The 14,535-nt window shown below is 43.0% G+C and overlaps 1 protein-coding gene across 1 annotated transcript; it reads right to left on the reverse strand.

Annotated features, from left to right (window-relative positions):
* Window positions 1-90: 90 nt before the first annotated feature.
* Window positions 91-13,980, reverse strand: TCTN1 (tectonic family member 1). The gene is made up of 15 exons (XM_066331646.1): window positions 13,771-13,980; window positions 12,077-12,197; window positions 9,990-10,120; window positions 9,471-9,637; window positions 8,969-9,056; window positions 7,967-8,076; window positions 5,315-5,335; window positions 4,783-4,908; window positions 4,089-4,214; window positions 3,681-3,765; window positions 3,202-3,340; window positions 2,749-2,905; window positions 1,938-2,063; window positions 1,452-1,596; window positions 91-649 (listed from the first exon to the last, which is right to left on the reverse strand). The coding sequence occupies exons 1-14, from the start codon at window positions 13,925-13,927 to the stop codon at window positions 1,453-1,455; spliced, it is 1,698 nt and encodes a 565-aa protein (XP_066187743.1). The 5' UTR covers window positions 13,928-13,980; the 3' UTR covers window positions 91-649; window position 1,452.
* Window positions 13,981-14,535: the final 555 nt, after the last annotated feature.

Genomic DNA, 14,535 nt, shown 5'->3' on the forward strand with positions numbered 1-14,535 from the left:
TGTTTTCTATAAACATTTTCTATTTGACCCCACTTTGATCAGACCTTGAGATGGCAAAAATAGTTCTACTGGAAAATTAATCACACACAGTCTCTGTAAACAGTAATTTTTTTTTCCTTTCTTGTACAGTTGTACAGTAAAAAAAAGCAAAATAATTTAATAAACACACATCTTTACAAGCTATAAATCCAGAAAAGTACCACTTATTTTAAATAATCTCATTTTTTTTCTGTGATAACAATCTCTGTTTGCAACAAACTTGCAGTGTAAATGATAAGAGCCAAGGCTGAAAAGGTAATTTCTTCTCCACCAGCTGCCTGTTCATCATCAATACATCTCTTTGCCAACCATTCTTTTCATGCTGTTGGTAGTTTCCCCATTTCTGTTGCTGCTTGTGCCACTTTGTTATTTATATAACATTCATTTCAGAAACACCAACACACCACTCCTTTCCCTGACAAAGAAATCAGCCCCAAAATAGAAGCAGACATGTGCTGTCTTACGTCAAACAATGGCTTGTTCCAGCAGCAGATCTCAGTTCTGATACTGCATTCCCTCATCTCTTCTTCCCTTTTCACTGTTCCTTCACAGCCCGTGGGGCTGCAGAGTTCTTTGTTTCCACAGCTCATAAATCCATGTGTTAAAAGAACTGGAATATGGAAGAACAGATGTAGGTGAGTGCACTGCTGGGAGCAGTCAGACTCCAGAAAAGCCATGAAAAAGCAAATTTTAAGGGGCCAGGCTGGTGTTTGAATTTTTTCAGGTACTAGAGTGTCCCTGTGGAGAGGCTGTTTGAGAGCTGAAGAGTGAGATTTAAGAAGTGGGAATTCTGAGAGATGGTGACTGCAGCAGGTGTCTCCAATGGATTTCAGCCTCACTCAGCTCGAGGGGTCACTGAAAGCACAACTCAACAGTTCAGATTTTTTTTTAAAACAGGTAATTAATTAGTGGTGTGGGAAAAATAGCCAGAAATATGTGGCTTATTCATCTATGCAAGGAGATAAAGCAGAGAGGCCTTATCTAATAGCACATGATGAGTTTAATTAGCAATTTAGCTTTGCTGTTATGGGATAATGAAGCTGCTTTCCCTGTGTGTCCCTGTGCTCTTCCCTTCCCCTCCTGCCTCTGCTGGGCAGGCTGAGGCTGGATCCCATGTGCTGGAGGCTTGGTGCTGTGAGCCAGAGCCACCAGCAAGTTCAAACTGCAACTTTTGTCCTCTCTGCAGAGTTATAATTGGGTACTTTCCACTTCATGGGGGTTTCTTCACCCTAAACCCTCTGAGAACCCTCACAAGGTCTCACCCTTCCTCTCTTGGCCAATTTTAGCCCAGTACCTACAACTTAGAAAAAAGTGATGGCCCATCACAGTTACGGGATAAACAGTGGACTAAAAATAAGATAAAGCAGAAATACTGCTTTTTCTTGTTTGGTTTTTTTTTAATGCATACTTACCTTAGACAAAGGGATAGAAAAAGTCAAAGGGTAACTTGATGTCAATGGTGGGCCAAGCTTTGTAGCTTGGCTCTGCAGGTGAAGAAATGTCAGTGAAAACCACAGAACTTGTTATAGGAATAATTCTTTCCCTTCCTGAGGGAAGCTGCAATGAAAATACAAATAGGACTTAGCTTCAGTTTTGCATTTGTACAACTGTTTTACTTGGTCTGGGTTATGTTTGTTAAAAAGGTTTGGGTTTTTTTGTTTTCTGATTTTTTTTAATATAATTCCATGTTTCTTTCCATAAATGATGTATAGATTTTTACTGAAGTGTATTTTGGCAAGGAGCCCACAGTTGTGTTTGAGCTGGAAGAGAACTGCTGGGTGTAAATACAGTCTAATGTGAAGTGCTGCCTTTAGATAAAGAGATTATCTGGGTCACTGTCACACAGCTGATAAACAAGGCACTTGTTTTATCTTAAATCCTGTAATTTAATTACATACCTGCTTCAGTGTGGTGGTGGTGATTGTGGCTGTAACATTCACTATCCTGGCTTGTGGATTGACCAGGGATCCATATTTAGTCCACTTCACTTCTATTCCCAGTGACACTGGGATCTGGCATGAGCTCTGCAAAGTGTGAGAAATCATCTCATTGTCTGCCTTAATTACTGTGATGGTTTCTGCATAATTATTCATGTTATTAAAAGGGTAGGATGTCCCCAGAAAGCTTTGAGGATGTTACCAGAGCAGCTGAACCCTGCACTGTTCCTGGGCAGGACAAAATCCTGAACTCTGTCAGGACACAATTTTGAAGGCTACAATCTTAAATACTTTCATGCATTTTTTCTTGAACTGTCACACTTCTGGTTACAGAAACCATTCACTCTTTAGTTGCAGAAGCATGCAGGAAACCATCCACAGTTTTATATTGTGCTTCTCTCTCTTACCCTGGCCTGGAGGAAGAGGGGAAACACTGATTCTGTTCCTTCACTCTCTCACCTCTGGTGCTTCATCCTTACAAGAGCAACATTCTAACCCGTGTTTAAACAACTCATTTTGTACTCAACACGTTCCCCTGATCCATAGCCTAGGTGCCTGCAATACCAGCTTGATTAAATATAACTTCTACAGCAAGAGTGAAACCCTCCTCTGTGAATAAGCCATGAGTTTCTTCCAGCTTATTTCTGCATTCCCAGCCCTATTTTCTCCTCCAGTTGGTTCCTGTGTTTTTTGGGTGTGAAGCTGAGCTGATGCTGCAGCACAGGCACAGATCTCGTGAGGGTGGAGGGGTTGGGAGTGGTTTAACTTTCACCTGTTCTGAGATGAGGAGCTGAGTTATTGGCACCCAGTCGAGCACATCCTGGGCTTGAGAATTCCCAAAGGAGGCAACATACTCAGGAAAGCTCTGGCCCTTCAGCACATCAAGGAGGGTCTGAGCCAAAGGCTGGCATTTCATAGCTGCTGTAATTCTTCCAGAAAACAAATAATAATAATAAAAAACGAGCTACAGCAAAATCCATTGGTTTGGCACAGTAATAATTTCTCCTTGCTCTCTGCTCTGTTCAAGCCTTCAGGCTACAGTTGCTAATGTACACAATCTTTCCACGAGAAAGACCATTGTTAATTAAATGACATTTTTTATAATTAAATACTCCATTCTCAATATTCCTCCAGCTGTATAAATGGCCCAGGACCTGAACAGAGCCTAAGGGAAAGGGTTGTCAGAGGGTTAAAAGCATTAAATTTAAAAAAAATTATTTCTTACCTTAACTTACAGCCTGATATCATGTTATAACCAAATAATACTGGGGCTCTGGCTCCCTGTGCTGCCAGGCAGTCCTGGGTGGATGTGCTGTGCAGAATGGTGAGTTGGCTGTGTTTGTTACTGCTCTGAATAATGCCAGATGTAACACACAGTTAAGGGAAATTAAAAGCTTGATGGATATCAGGACAAAAAAAGGAATCTTTAATCATATCCTTAAAATATAGCTGCAAATGGCTCAAGACTCCTCTCACAGTGTGGAAAAGCACCAGGGTGTGCAATGAAAGGCTAAATGTACCTCACTGCACAACCCAGGAGATTGCAGTCAGAACTGAGTCATTCCCTCCTAAAACACAGCCAGAAAAGCACATTTTTTATTTTTGGTAGAGAACAGATGTATTTCATAGATGGCCATGCTAGAAAGGGTTTGTGAGGATGGACCAGAGCAAGTGCAGCAAACAGAAATGCAGCAGGGAAAGGATATCCTTGAGGCTGGAATCCTGCTCTGACAGGCAGCCCAACAACATAACCAGGATTGCCACTGAGAGGAACTGGCTGTGTATTTTCCTGCAATGCAAACAGAGTGTTAGTTCTTATCCTGCACTGAAGTGGTTGGAAAACACAGAAGTATTTCAGTTATTTTAGGATTATGACCTGCCTTGAGTGATGTGGGCAAGGCTGTAAGTAAGGCTTTTTTCTCTGTTATAGTCACAAGCTGGGGCTCATAAATGTGACAGATTTTGGAGGCCTTTATTGCCCAGCTCTGAAATGCTGGGTATCCAGGGCAAGTTCTATTTTACCTTGCTGCTAACAATTGTTCTGATTAAAGTTGAATAAGTTTTGTAATTAAATGTCTTTCACCAAGTCACCCATGACATCTCCACAGTTACCTGAGTGAAGCTGATTTCAAAGCTCTGCTCTATTGAAAGTGCTTCTTTGCTAATTGCCCCCAAGACAAAAGCAGCAGCTGCTTCTATTATTTCTCCTGTGTCTGTGTGGGTAATGTGGTAATTCACCTGAAAATTAAACGGTTTAGATATTAATTTGAACAAATACATAAGAGAAACTAGAAAAAAAAATTCAACCATGCAAGTGTTTTCTTTGTTCCTTGCTTAAGAAACTCAGATCCAGGGTGGGGATGGATTATATCCTCTAGAGGCTGGAGCCTCTTCACAACTGACTTCTTGATAAACCTAAGCACGGACACAATGTTCATCTACTTTAAAATTACCAGATGATGTGCAGCACCTATTCCTCTCTGTCATTAGTGCAGCTGAAATCATCTTCTCCCAAGCACAAAGTAAATTCCAAACTCATGTCATTGTCTGTTTTGCCACGTACTCAGAGGTAACACCAGGATTTCAGCCCGGCTCCATGTTATATTGCACAGAGTTGTTATTTTGTTGCAAAACCACTCTCTTTTATCCAAAATCAGTGCTTCTCCCGTGACATTTACTTTGGAGATATCACAATGTATGGAAACTTCAAGGCCTTGCTGACAGCTTTACAGTTTGGGAAGCAGAAGTGATTTGATGCACAGATGCTTTCCATCAGCTCTGAGGAGGAAAAGGCCGCCAGACCTACCCCGAGAACTGCATTGATGCACAGTCCATCCAAAAACATTGGGAGCCTCAGGACATCACTACTGCTCAGTAAAGTCCTCATTCCATTCAGAGACTGGACAACTATGGACTGCACAGTAATATTCACCTGAAAAACAGACTCTTGTCAGCTCTGAACACTGGGTATAATTAATTTTTGGCTCTTTCTGTGTTATTATGTGTGTGACCTTTCCGGGTTCTGTTCCACAGCAACAGCACTCAGTAATGCTTTGAACAACTGCTGTGCTACAAGTACTGCTGAAGCTCAACCAAAGGGTTTGAATAAATAGAGATTTTTCTTGAAAAGAGGGAGGTTTATATGAGAGGAATGTATCAGGCTTGAACGTTTGCAGGCAGCATTTTATCTTGGAGTTGCTCAGTATCATTACTGATAGCAAATGATGTAATTTTTTTTTAATGTAAAGATTTGATCAATCAGTGAAAAATCCCCACTGACTATAACTTAATAAGAATTTTGCCCACAGCTCTTCCAACTAATTTAGAAGGATACTTACCATCTGACTTGATTTGGGCACCTGAGGGAGAATAAAAAGACAAATTAAAGCAGTAGCAAAGGGCTGACCCATTGCATGTAGCAGTCAAGTAAAGCAGGTAAGGCTTTGCCTATTTAACTCTTTCTCATAACACTAACTTTTATGTTATGGAGTTAATTGGATATAAACCAGAGTATCCAGGAAGTGTGGAAAGAACTACCACAATCCAATCCCCTCCTTCTTCTGACTCTTGGAATTATTCAGGGACCACCAGTTTAGAAAACCTGCCAGGCTGTGCTTCCCAAAGAAATTAAGAGTTTTTGTTGTCCTGTTCTGATGGTAAGAATTCCAAAGTTTCTTGTCTCTAAACCAATAAAAGAGAAGTAAGTATCTCTCTTGTTATACAGTACATGGATATTTCCACCCCCCTGGAAATTTTCCACCAAAAAATTTAATGAAAAGGCAGAAATGTCAGACTAAGGTCATCAATCAGGGCTATAAAATACTCCCACGGAGCACCATTTTGTCAAAGTTTTTGCTTTTCTGACTTTCCTATGAATGGTTGAGTCACATCTTTGGGAAGGGACCAAGGACTGGACTCTGATCATGAAGCAATTCTGCAGAATTATGATGGGATTATGATGGGAGAGCAGTGACTCATCTCCTGTCCCAGCAGGGAACACACTCCTGGGAGCTGGAGACCTGAAGGTGATGCAGGTACAGTTTGTCACATATTTATCATCCCAAGGTACAGCTCAGTCATCAGAATGAGCTGGATGAATAAAAGTCCCTATAAAGATTAGACTCATCCTTCAGGGAACAGTGCTATTTCTGACTGGGATAGAAGTTCCACTCCTAAAGTTCTGTTTATCCAGGGCTGGGGTGATGGATGATGTCCCTGCAGGTCACTGGCTGCCTCAGCTTGCCCCCAGCCCGGCAAGGAGGCAGGAAAGGCAGGAACAGCTTGTTGCTTTGGCAGCTACACACTCCCCACTAACCGTGGTGTGTGTGAAGCACCACTGGACTGTCCTGTTGGAAGATTCCAGGAATCCCCAGCACTCCTTGGATCTGCTGGCCAGGCCAGGGCAGAGATGATCTGCAGCAATTCCCAAAACCCTGTTCTCACTCCAGCTGCCCATCCTGGCAGGGAGGGTAAGCTCCTGGGGACGGGGCTTTCTGTAGCCCCCGCTGTCCCAGTGCTCCCAGTAAGGCTCCCTCAGTTACTGGTTTGTCGTTTCTTTTGCCGGCAGCTCCACCTGCTGGCACTGGGAGGGCTCCTGCTCTGCCCTGTGACAACCCTGTCCCCAGTGCCACCACTTCTCTGTTGTCACATCCCACCTCCAGCTCCCTTTGGGAAGGGAACCTTCCAATAGAGAATCTCCAGCAGCTTCTCAGCCTTCTCCAGTTCCTGCATCTGATCCTTCCTGAACATCCAGCGTGCTCTGGGCAGAGCTCTGACCTCTCCTGAGCTCAGCCATTGCCTTTACAAGCAGCACACGGATAAGGGGTTATGGACTTCTCCAGTCAGGACAGGGAATTCATCTTAAAATTAAACCCACTCAGCTGCTGGAGCCTGGCCTGAGCCACTCTTGCTCTTTTCTGGCCTGCAGACAACAAGAACTAATTTTGGGAGGACATGGACAAAGTCAAAGCCCTTCTGAGGCAGTGTTTTCTCCACTTCTTCCACAGCAGGAGGATCAAAAGCCAACATTTGGGAGCAATCCTTGGCTGATTTCAATGAGATCCTGAAGGAGCAGGAGGATGATCCCACCTGGGAGGGTGTGAACTGCTTAGGGGGTTTTCCTTGCCTTTGGGAGCTTGGGAATCTGTGAACAGCCTGGAAGGGGTCTTGAAGCAGTTACTTACTGCTAATTAAATTAATTTAAACAATTACATAAATTAAAATAATTTTAACGGTGAAGAGGTTTCTGTTTCTTTAGGATCTTCAGCTTCTGGAAGGAGCCATCAGGTTAAGGTATGATGTATTTCAGTTTCATTTTTTTCATGAGTGATTTCTTTGTCTTTATGAATATCCTTACAGGAGATTTATTCATACAGAACACATCATCCCCCAGGTCAGAAAAAGATGAAAAAGTAGGCAAAGCTTTGAAAAATAACCCCAGACTGGATTTTAGCAGGCTGGATCCAAAGAAACATGCTCTCAGTTGTGTTCTTTGGGAGCATAAAGAAGACTGTGCCAGCCCCCACTATCACAAACTGAAGCTTGGAAAAGGGGAAGATACAAAGGATTAAACCTGACAGGTTCTTCTTTCAGTACAAAGTTTTACCAACCTTTTAAAACTCAGATTTCTTAGAATTATGTGTTCTGGTAAATGGGCTTCTTGGAAAAGCCCGAACATGCACAGAAATGTGACACTGCACTAGCTCAGTGACATGACCTTGGCTCTCCAAAACTTTGACTATATTATTTATATTTGGCTAAGCAGAGAACAGCAAATGCTTCTGTTACCAAAGCTTGAAGTAAAAACATTCCCAAAAGCTTTCTGTAAAGAAGTCTGCTATACAGGGAGATGTTTCTTCCCAACCCACAATTTAAAAATCCAAATAAAACACCATATCCCCCAGTAAATAGAAATTACTTCATTCTGCAGCTGCAAAAAAGATATAAAGTATGAATATTTCAGCTTTATGACTGTTTCAAATCATACTTACTGCCAGAATGCTGGAGTTGATATAAAACAACATGCTAAGTGCTTGAATGCTGTCACATTTTTCCACACTTACTGATCTAATGCATTTTGTGGCTTGGTTTACTAAAAACCCTGGGAAAAAAGAAAAAAGTTGCTAAGTATTACTGGAGGAAATGAAAGAGCAATTATGAAAAGCATAAATGAAAAACAGTACAAGAACCTTAAGGTACAAGTAAAATTGAAAGTAAATGTCATCTCTATTGCAGATAAGGTTTTATGTGAGCTTTGAAGAATGAAACATTTTATATTCTCAAAAGAAATGCTATGAGAAAAAAAATATTTCTTAACAGGTAGAAAAAGCTTAATGAAAATTACTTCATTTTTGAATCTCTTAATAAGATGTTTTTTTCCTTCACAAGAGACTTCAGTCCTGTAATCACCACCATGACTATTATGAGACCACATTTAATGATGACAGTGGGGTTTGGAAAATGCAGGTGTGGGCTTGGTTGTGGGTTTGTTGTTTTTTTTTTTTTCTGCCTCCACCTCTGCAGATTTTCAGAAAATTGTGTGAAAGGTTAAAATGCAGAGCTCAGCCTGCAAAATCTGACTTGTGAGAGGAAGAACCCCTGGGCAAAGGGCAGCAGCCCAAGGCTGCCCAGGCAGCAATGCAAAACTCTCCTCCCTCAGGGTGTCACCCTTGTACTGTTTGATTAAACCAAATATGCCAAACAGGACGTTTGATTGTTGGATAAACAACCCTTTAACAAGATTCTCGGGGATTTGCATGTCTCACATTCAGTGTTTAACAGAAATGCAACACCACTTCCATTCTGTGTCTTAAAAAAAACCCCAAATGAAACAGAGAAACAGAAGTGATTTGAAAATCATTTGCTTATGAACCTTTAGCTGAATTCTCCACGGGGAGTGTGCCAGCTCTCTGACTGACTAATCTCAAGCCAGAACAGAATACTAGAAAGTTAAAAAAGAAATAATAAATTGGGATTCAAGTGCATTTTCCAACCTGCAGGATTTGCATCAGAGCACCAAGAAGAGACAACAGGACTTGGCAGCCTTAGAAATGCATCCTCTGTCTGCACAGGAGCCCCATACTGCCAAATAAAAACCACAGTCAGGTACACAGGTGTGTTTCAGCCCATGGAAAGCTTCAGAGCATTTTTATTAACAACAGATATGAATAAAAGCAGTACTTATTTCCACAGGATCTCTCAATACTGCTTTGTGCAGCAATTCTTCAGCCACTGCTACAGCTTTATGTTGAAAACAGAAGAAAAAAAAAGTGACTTCTTTTTCAAAGATTTTAAAAATTCTAGTTAATTTTTTAAGTAACTAAACACAAAACTCTATGTTTCTGTATTTAAAGACCAATATAACTTTTTTTCCTTCCAGCACAACTGCATTATTTAAAAACAAATGCAAACAATGCTGTTTTATTCTTTCTGGAATAATCTAATACTAATTGCATCAAATATAATTTCCCTCCTGTTGAATCAGAGATAATTTACCTCATATCTGGAAGTTTCATTTGCATCAGGAGGATTCTGAGCATCTGTTTCCAAATTCCAGCTGTCAGGCTCAGCACTGAAAGTAGCACCTCCAAATTTGTCAAGCAACTGATCAAAATTTTCTGGTGTTGGGATTTCTGGGGATTTGAGGTACAGGGCTTGTTTATCTGTCAAAATATTTAAAGGAGGAGATAATTTAAGGGGAAAAAAATACAGAAACAATATTTAGTAACAATGAGACAACTTTAAATATTATTTATTTAGGATGATAAATTATTTACAAAAAAACCCCCACCCAAATTATTTTGTTTTTTCCAACAGAGAAGACCAGGAGTACCAGATGTTTAATTCCATGTTTTCACAAGTGAAAGGATCACAACATAAGGACTGTGAACAAACAGAATTACCAGTTTCCTGAGAGGTATAATAAGGTAAAAATAGTTTTAAATTTAGTCTTTTTCTGGTACCTAAAGAGCTTTCAAAAAGTAACACCACAATATTGCCTGCAACTCTACTTACAGTTCGTAGCATGAATGCAGAAAATACTGGGATTGACTTGGTCGATTAATTTAAATATTCTTTCTGGTGGATTTGCTTCAACATCAAGAGAATACACAGCAGCTTTCTGACTACACAGCTGGCTGTCACCCCTGCAAAGAAACAAAATAAATGAATGATCCACTAAAAGTTAGTGTGGAGCAGCTTTTAAAGTTCTTTCCATCTACTGAGGCAGCACCAGAAAAATAAAAAAAACATGAAATAATTGAATTTAACAGAATTTGTAGAACAATCATGCATCCTTAGAAGGTTCTTATTGTTTTATACTCTGTGCTTCATAATAAATAATGGAGAATTCTCCCACATGTTTTATTCAGCAGAGCAAACTGTGAACAGCAACATAAAGGAAGGTAAGGAACAGACCAGGAGAGGGAAAAGCAATGACAATATGAGAGAGAAAATGCCAAATTGGGTGGGAACCAGATGGTTGAGGCCCCAGAAATGCAGGGAGGCCACACATAGCTCAGCAGCACTTTCATTTCTACAACCCAAGTGGGATGTCAGAGCAGGAAAACAGGCCAGTTTTGTGGATATTGGAAATATATTCATTTTGAGCAGAGAATGGGAAAAATTCCTACTTGAGATGCACATGAAAGGAATGGCAGAGTGAGGAACAGGAGGTGAAATGACCCAGCCTGTCCTGGAAAAGTGTTTAAGGCTGTGCCACGGGCTCATCAACAGCCCAGAACTGCAGGAGAATGTGGCAGTTCAGAGCCTGGTGTGTCCCACATACAAACAGCAGCTGATGATCCCTGTGAAACTGCTCTTTAGCAGGATAGAGCAGCTAAGGACAGCCCCAGGAGAAGTGAAACGACTTTTAGAAATTTTGAAGCCTGGAGTTAAGCTCTTCCACGAGGTGAGTCATTTGTTAACAGGATCCCATCATAAATCAAACCTTTCTGCTGCTGTTTCAGAGCCCTCACGGGCCTCTGCCTTTAGATCAGCCAAAATAACACAAACAAATGCAAATGTAGATAAATTCTGATGTAAATAATGAGATCCACAACACCTGCAGACACTGAAAATCCCCTGGGTTTTCATGCAAAATAAAACGTTTTACACAAAAGAATTTGGGCAAAGAAACACAACTTCTTTTGAGGCATTTCTAGTTGACAAAAGGCAGCACAGTCACCCGAGGCAATTAAAGTGTCACTCAGGAGGGCGTTGATTAGACCTTTCTGATCTACATAAATGTCTATAAATGGGGAGCAGGAGTCTTTGTGTGCCAGAACAATAAGAAACCACAGTCTGGCATGACTGCTAATTCAAATTTCAAAGCACCAAGAATAAACCCCAGTGCTCAGATTGGCATAATTTATACAGAAGGTGGGTTGAAAAGCTGCACTTATTGTTCTGAGAAGTCACCAGGAGATTTTTTTTTTTTTGCACATTATGATTTTGAAGTGATGTTAACTCCTCTTTGAGGAGATGGAATCGGGTGAAGGTGTTTTCAGATCCACTAAATAGCAAAAGAACCACACTTGACTTTACTTTATTGGTATAATGTTATATTTTAATGTTTGTGAAGTGGCAATGGGAGAGCAGGTTGGGATGGTGATCTGTAAAATTAGGGTCAGAAAGATGCTCACACCAACCAGCTCTGAATTGATTAAGTGTGTAGCTGGTATCATAAATGTAATCAAAGAGGTTACTGATAAACTTACTGATAAAAACTGGTGATCTGCAGAAGTGGCCAGATTGGTCCTGTGGTATCATTTTTCTTAACTTCCAGACACTGCACTGATGAAAGTCTAAAGATGTATCATTTTTCCCCTCCCAAAAAAAAGCAACACCACCTAAATGCCCACAGAGAGGAGCACAGTGAAAGAGGAGGAAAGCAAGGAGCAGGAGGAAAGAGGGAATGAGTGGGAGAGAACTGGGTAGGAAGGTGGATTTGTTGCTCTGCCTGGTTGGGGCCTGAGTGCAGAAGGGACTGGTGAAAAGGAATTGGAGTAGGAATTGGTCAGAGTGAGAAGACAGAGCCCTGACAAAGGCAGGCAGCAAATGAACAAACGATTTTTGTGCTTTCTGGTGATTTCTGCACTCACATGACCACAGGGACGGAGCAGGAGGTGAAGAGGCTGAAGTCCTCGGCGCTGCAGTCGGGGTCACAGCAGCAGTTGACGTCGCACTGTGCCACCAGCAGGTCGCAGACACACAGCCTGGCAACTGCACCAGAGAAAACGAGAACTGCACTGGCGACTTGTCACTTCACAGCGCGTCCCAAACACTTCCACTTCTCACCCCGCCCTGGTTTTGACTGTGGTCAAAAGCCTTCTCCAAATTCGGGTTTTCTTGAAGTCATTTTTAAAAGCCATCTTTTTCTGCTGCCGAGCAAATCTATTTGGAACACGTGGACAAAATCGAGGCATACTAAAATCTGTTCCCTGAGAAACAAAACCCCAGTTCAATAGGAATTTTGGAGGTGTGAAAATCTACTCAGCCCTGCAGAGGAAAAAAATAAGAGATACCAACAAGGTGTGTTTATCTGCTTGTTCCAGCTCATTGGGAAGAAAAATTAAAGATTTTGAATGAGCAGAGAGATGTTTACAAGTATTGAGGGTGTCTCAGGGTCCAGGAATACATTTCCCTGATGTGCCAACATAACCATAGTTGACTCCTTTGAAAATGTTTTTTCTCTCTGTTTTTAGATACTTTGAAATATTGCAATCACAGAGTAATTGCTAATAATTAATAAAATACACTTGGCAGCTTCTTCAAGTTCTCTGAGGTCTTCAAGTTTATAAATTCAAAGAGCAGATGTTTACTCTACTGAACTGTTTTTGAGAGTTGCCCTTCTATTATTAATCTAGACTTAAGAAAAGCCCAGAATGAGGAAAATTAAGGCCAGTGTTTTATAGGAAAGATATTTCAAAGAATATTTTCATGATTCTTTTATTTCACTTTGACTGCTGCCTGTTTCTCTGTGGCCTCCTGGATGTTCTCTGACCACCTGAACAGTATCCAGGTATTTCCTGGAATCTCTGAAGTTCTGACTGTTCTGTTGGCTGAGCTTAGTCCTGGATCCTCAGCTCACCCTGTAAACAAGAGAAGTTTAAACATGGATGATTAGATTGCAAGGTTATGTCTGTGACATCAGGGATTTTAAGTCTCTTTTCCCTAACCAAGCAGCACTGGGATGGATTTCTTTAGGCAAGTAACCCACGGAAAGCTCAGCTGAGGGCAGCACCACTGGGATATTAAAGTGTAGCAAATTACACCGTGGGAAACACCTTCTGAAAACACAGTAACCAAACTTTGGGAGCTCTATTTCCATGACAATGTACCCACAGCGCTGGGGCTGAGCCTTGGGGCGAAGCGTGCGGCCAGCTCGGGGTGTGCGCGGAGCTCTCCGAGGACACCCAGGGCCACTCTGGGCTCCTGTGGCAGGTCGGAGCTGCCCGCTGTGCTCAGAGCAGCGCTGGCTGGGCAGGAGACTGCCCTCCATCCCCACAGAGCCTCAGGGCGGTGAGACGCCCTGTTATGTGATGTCCACGCCACGATCAGCGTGCCCAGGGGCTCGCTGAGCCTTTCGGAGCTGGCTCCGAGCCTCGGCTGCAGCTGCCCAGAGGAGATCTCCACGCTGCAGAGATCCCGGGAGAAGCCGGGCGGTTGTGCCAATCCCGGGCGACCGCAATGGGAAGCGGAGGCCAAAGGCCGAATGCCCGGGGGAGGCCGCCAGCGGGACTCCCCTCAGCCGGGAAGCACCGCCGGTGCCCCGCAGCGCCCCGAGGGCACCCACCATCCGTGATCGGGGCCGGCGGGCTGCGGATCCGCGTCTGTGCGGCATCACGAATGTCTGCGGGCTCCGTGGCCGGCTCTTGTGCCCGGAGCGGCGGTGGGCAGAGGAGGAGGAGGATGAGGACGAAGAACTCCCCGGTGCCCGGCGCCGCCGCCATGGCGGCCGCCCTTAGCAACGGCGCGTTGCCAGGGCGGACAAGGCATCGCGAGAAGGGCGAGTCCCGCTCTCGCGATACTTGGCGGGCGGAGGGGAAGGGCCGCGCCCCGAGAACATGGCGGGCGTGGCGAGGGGACGGGCCCTGTGGGTCTGCGGCTCGTTCAGCCGCCCTCGGGCTCCCTCATCGCCCCTCAGCGCGGAGAGCCTCGGGGAGAGGCCACGCGTAGGGTTCTGGCTGGAGATGGGCCCCTCTTGTGCCACCCAGCGCCGTCAGGAACAGCCCAGCCCGGCGGTGATGAGGGGTCGGTGTCCCCTCAGAGCCACGGGAAGGGTTTTAGGTGTTGTGATGCAAGTGTAATCCACGTAGGTGCTTGGAAAAAAGCTCTTGGAAGGCCACGCATTAAAAAAAAATAAATAAATTGGGGAATGGTCCCTCGTTAGATATAAAATACTATATTTCGCCTACTTTTGCATCTTTTTTAAAGTAATCTTAACTTTAAGTAATTTTTGAAGTGTTAAAGTTTCTCCTTTTGAAGATGCTGTGGGTCGTCAGTGCTCAGTGAGCATATTCATACTAGTAATCTTACTAGTAATTTTTCATGTGCACAG

This window comes from Sylvia atricapilla, chromosome 17, assembly GCF_009819655.1.
Source record: "Sylvia atricapilla isolate bSylAtr1 chromosome 17, bSylAtr1.pri, whole genome shotgun sequence".
NCBI classification, from domain to species: domain Eukaryota; kingdom Metazoa; phylum Chordata; class Aves; order Passeriformes; family Sylviidae; genus Sylvia; species Sylvia atricapilla.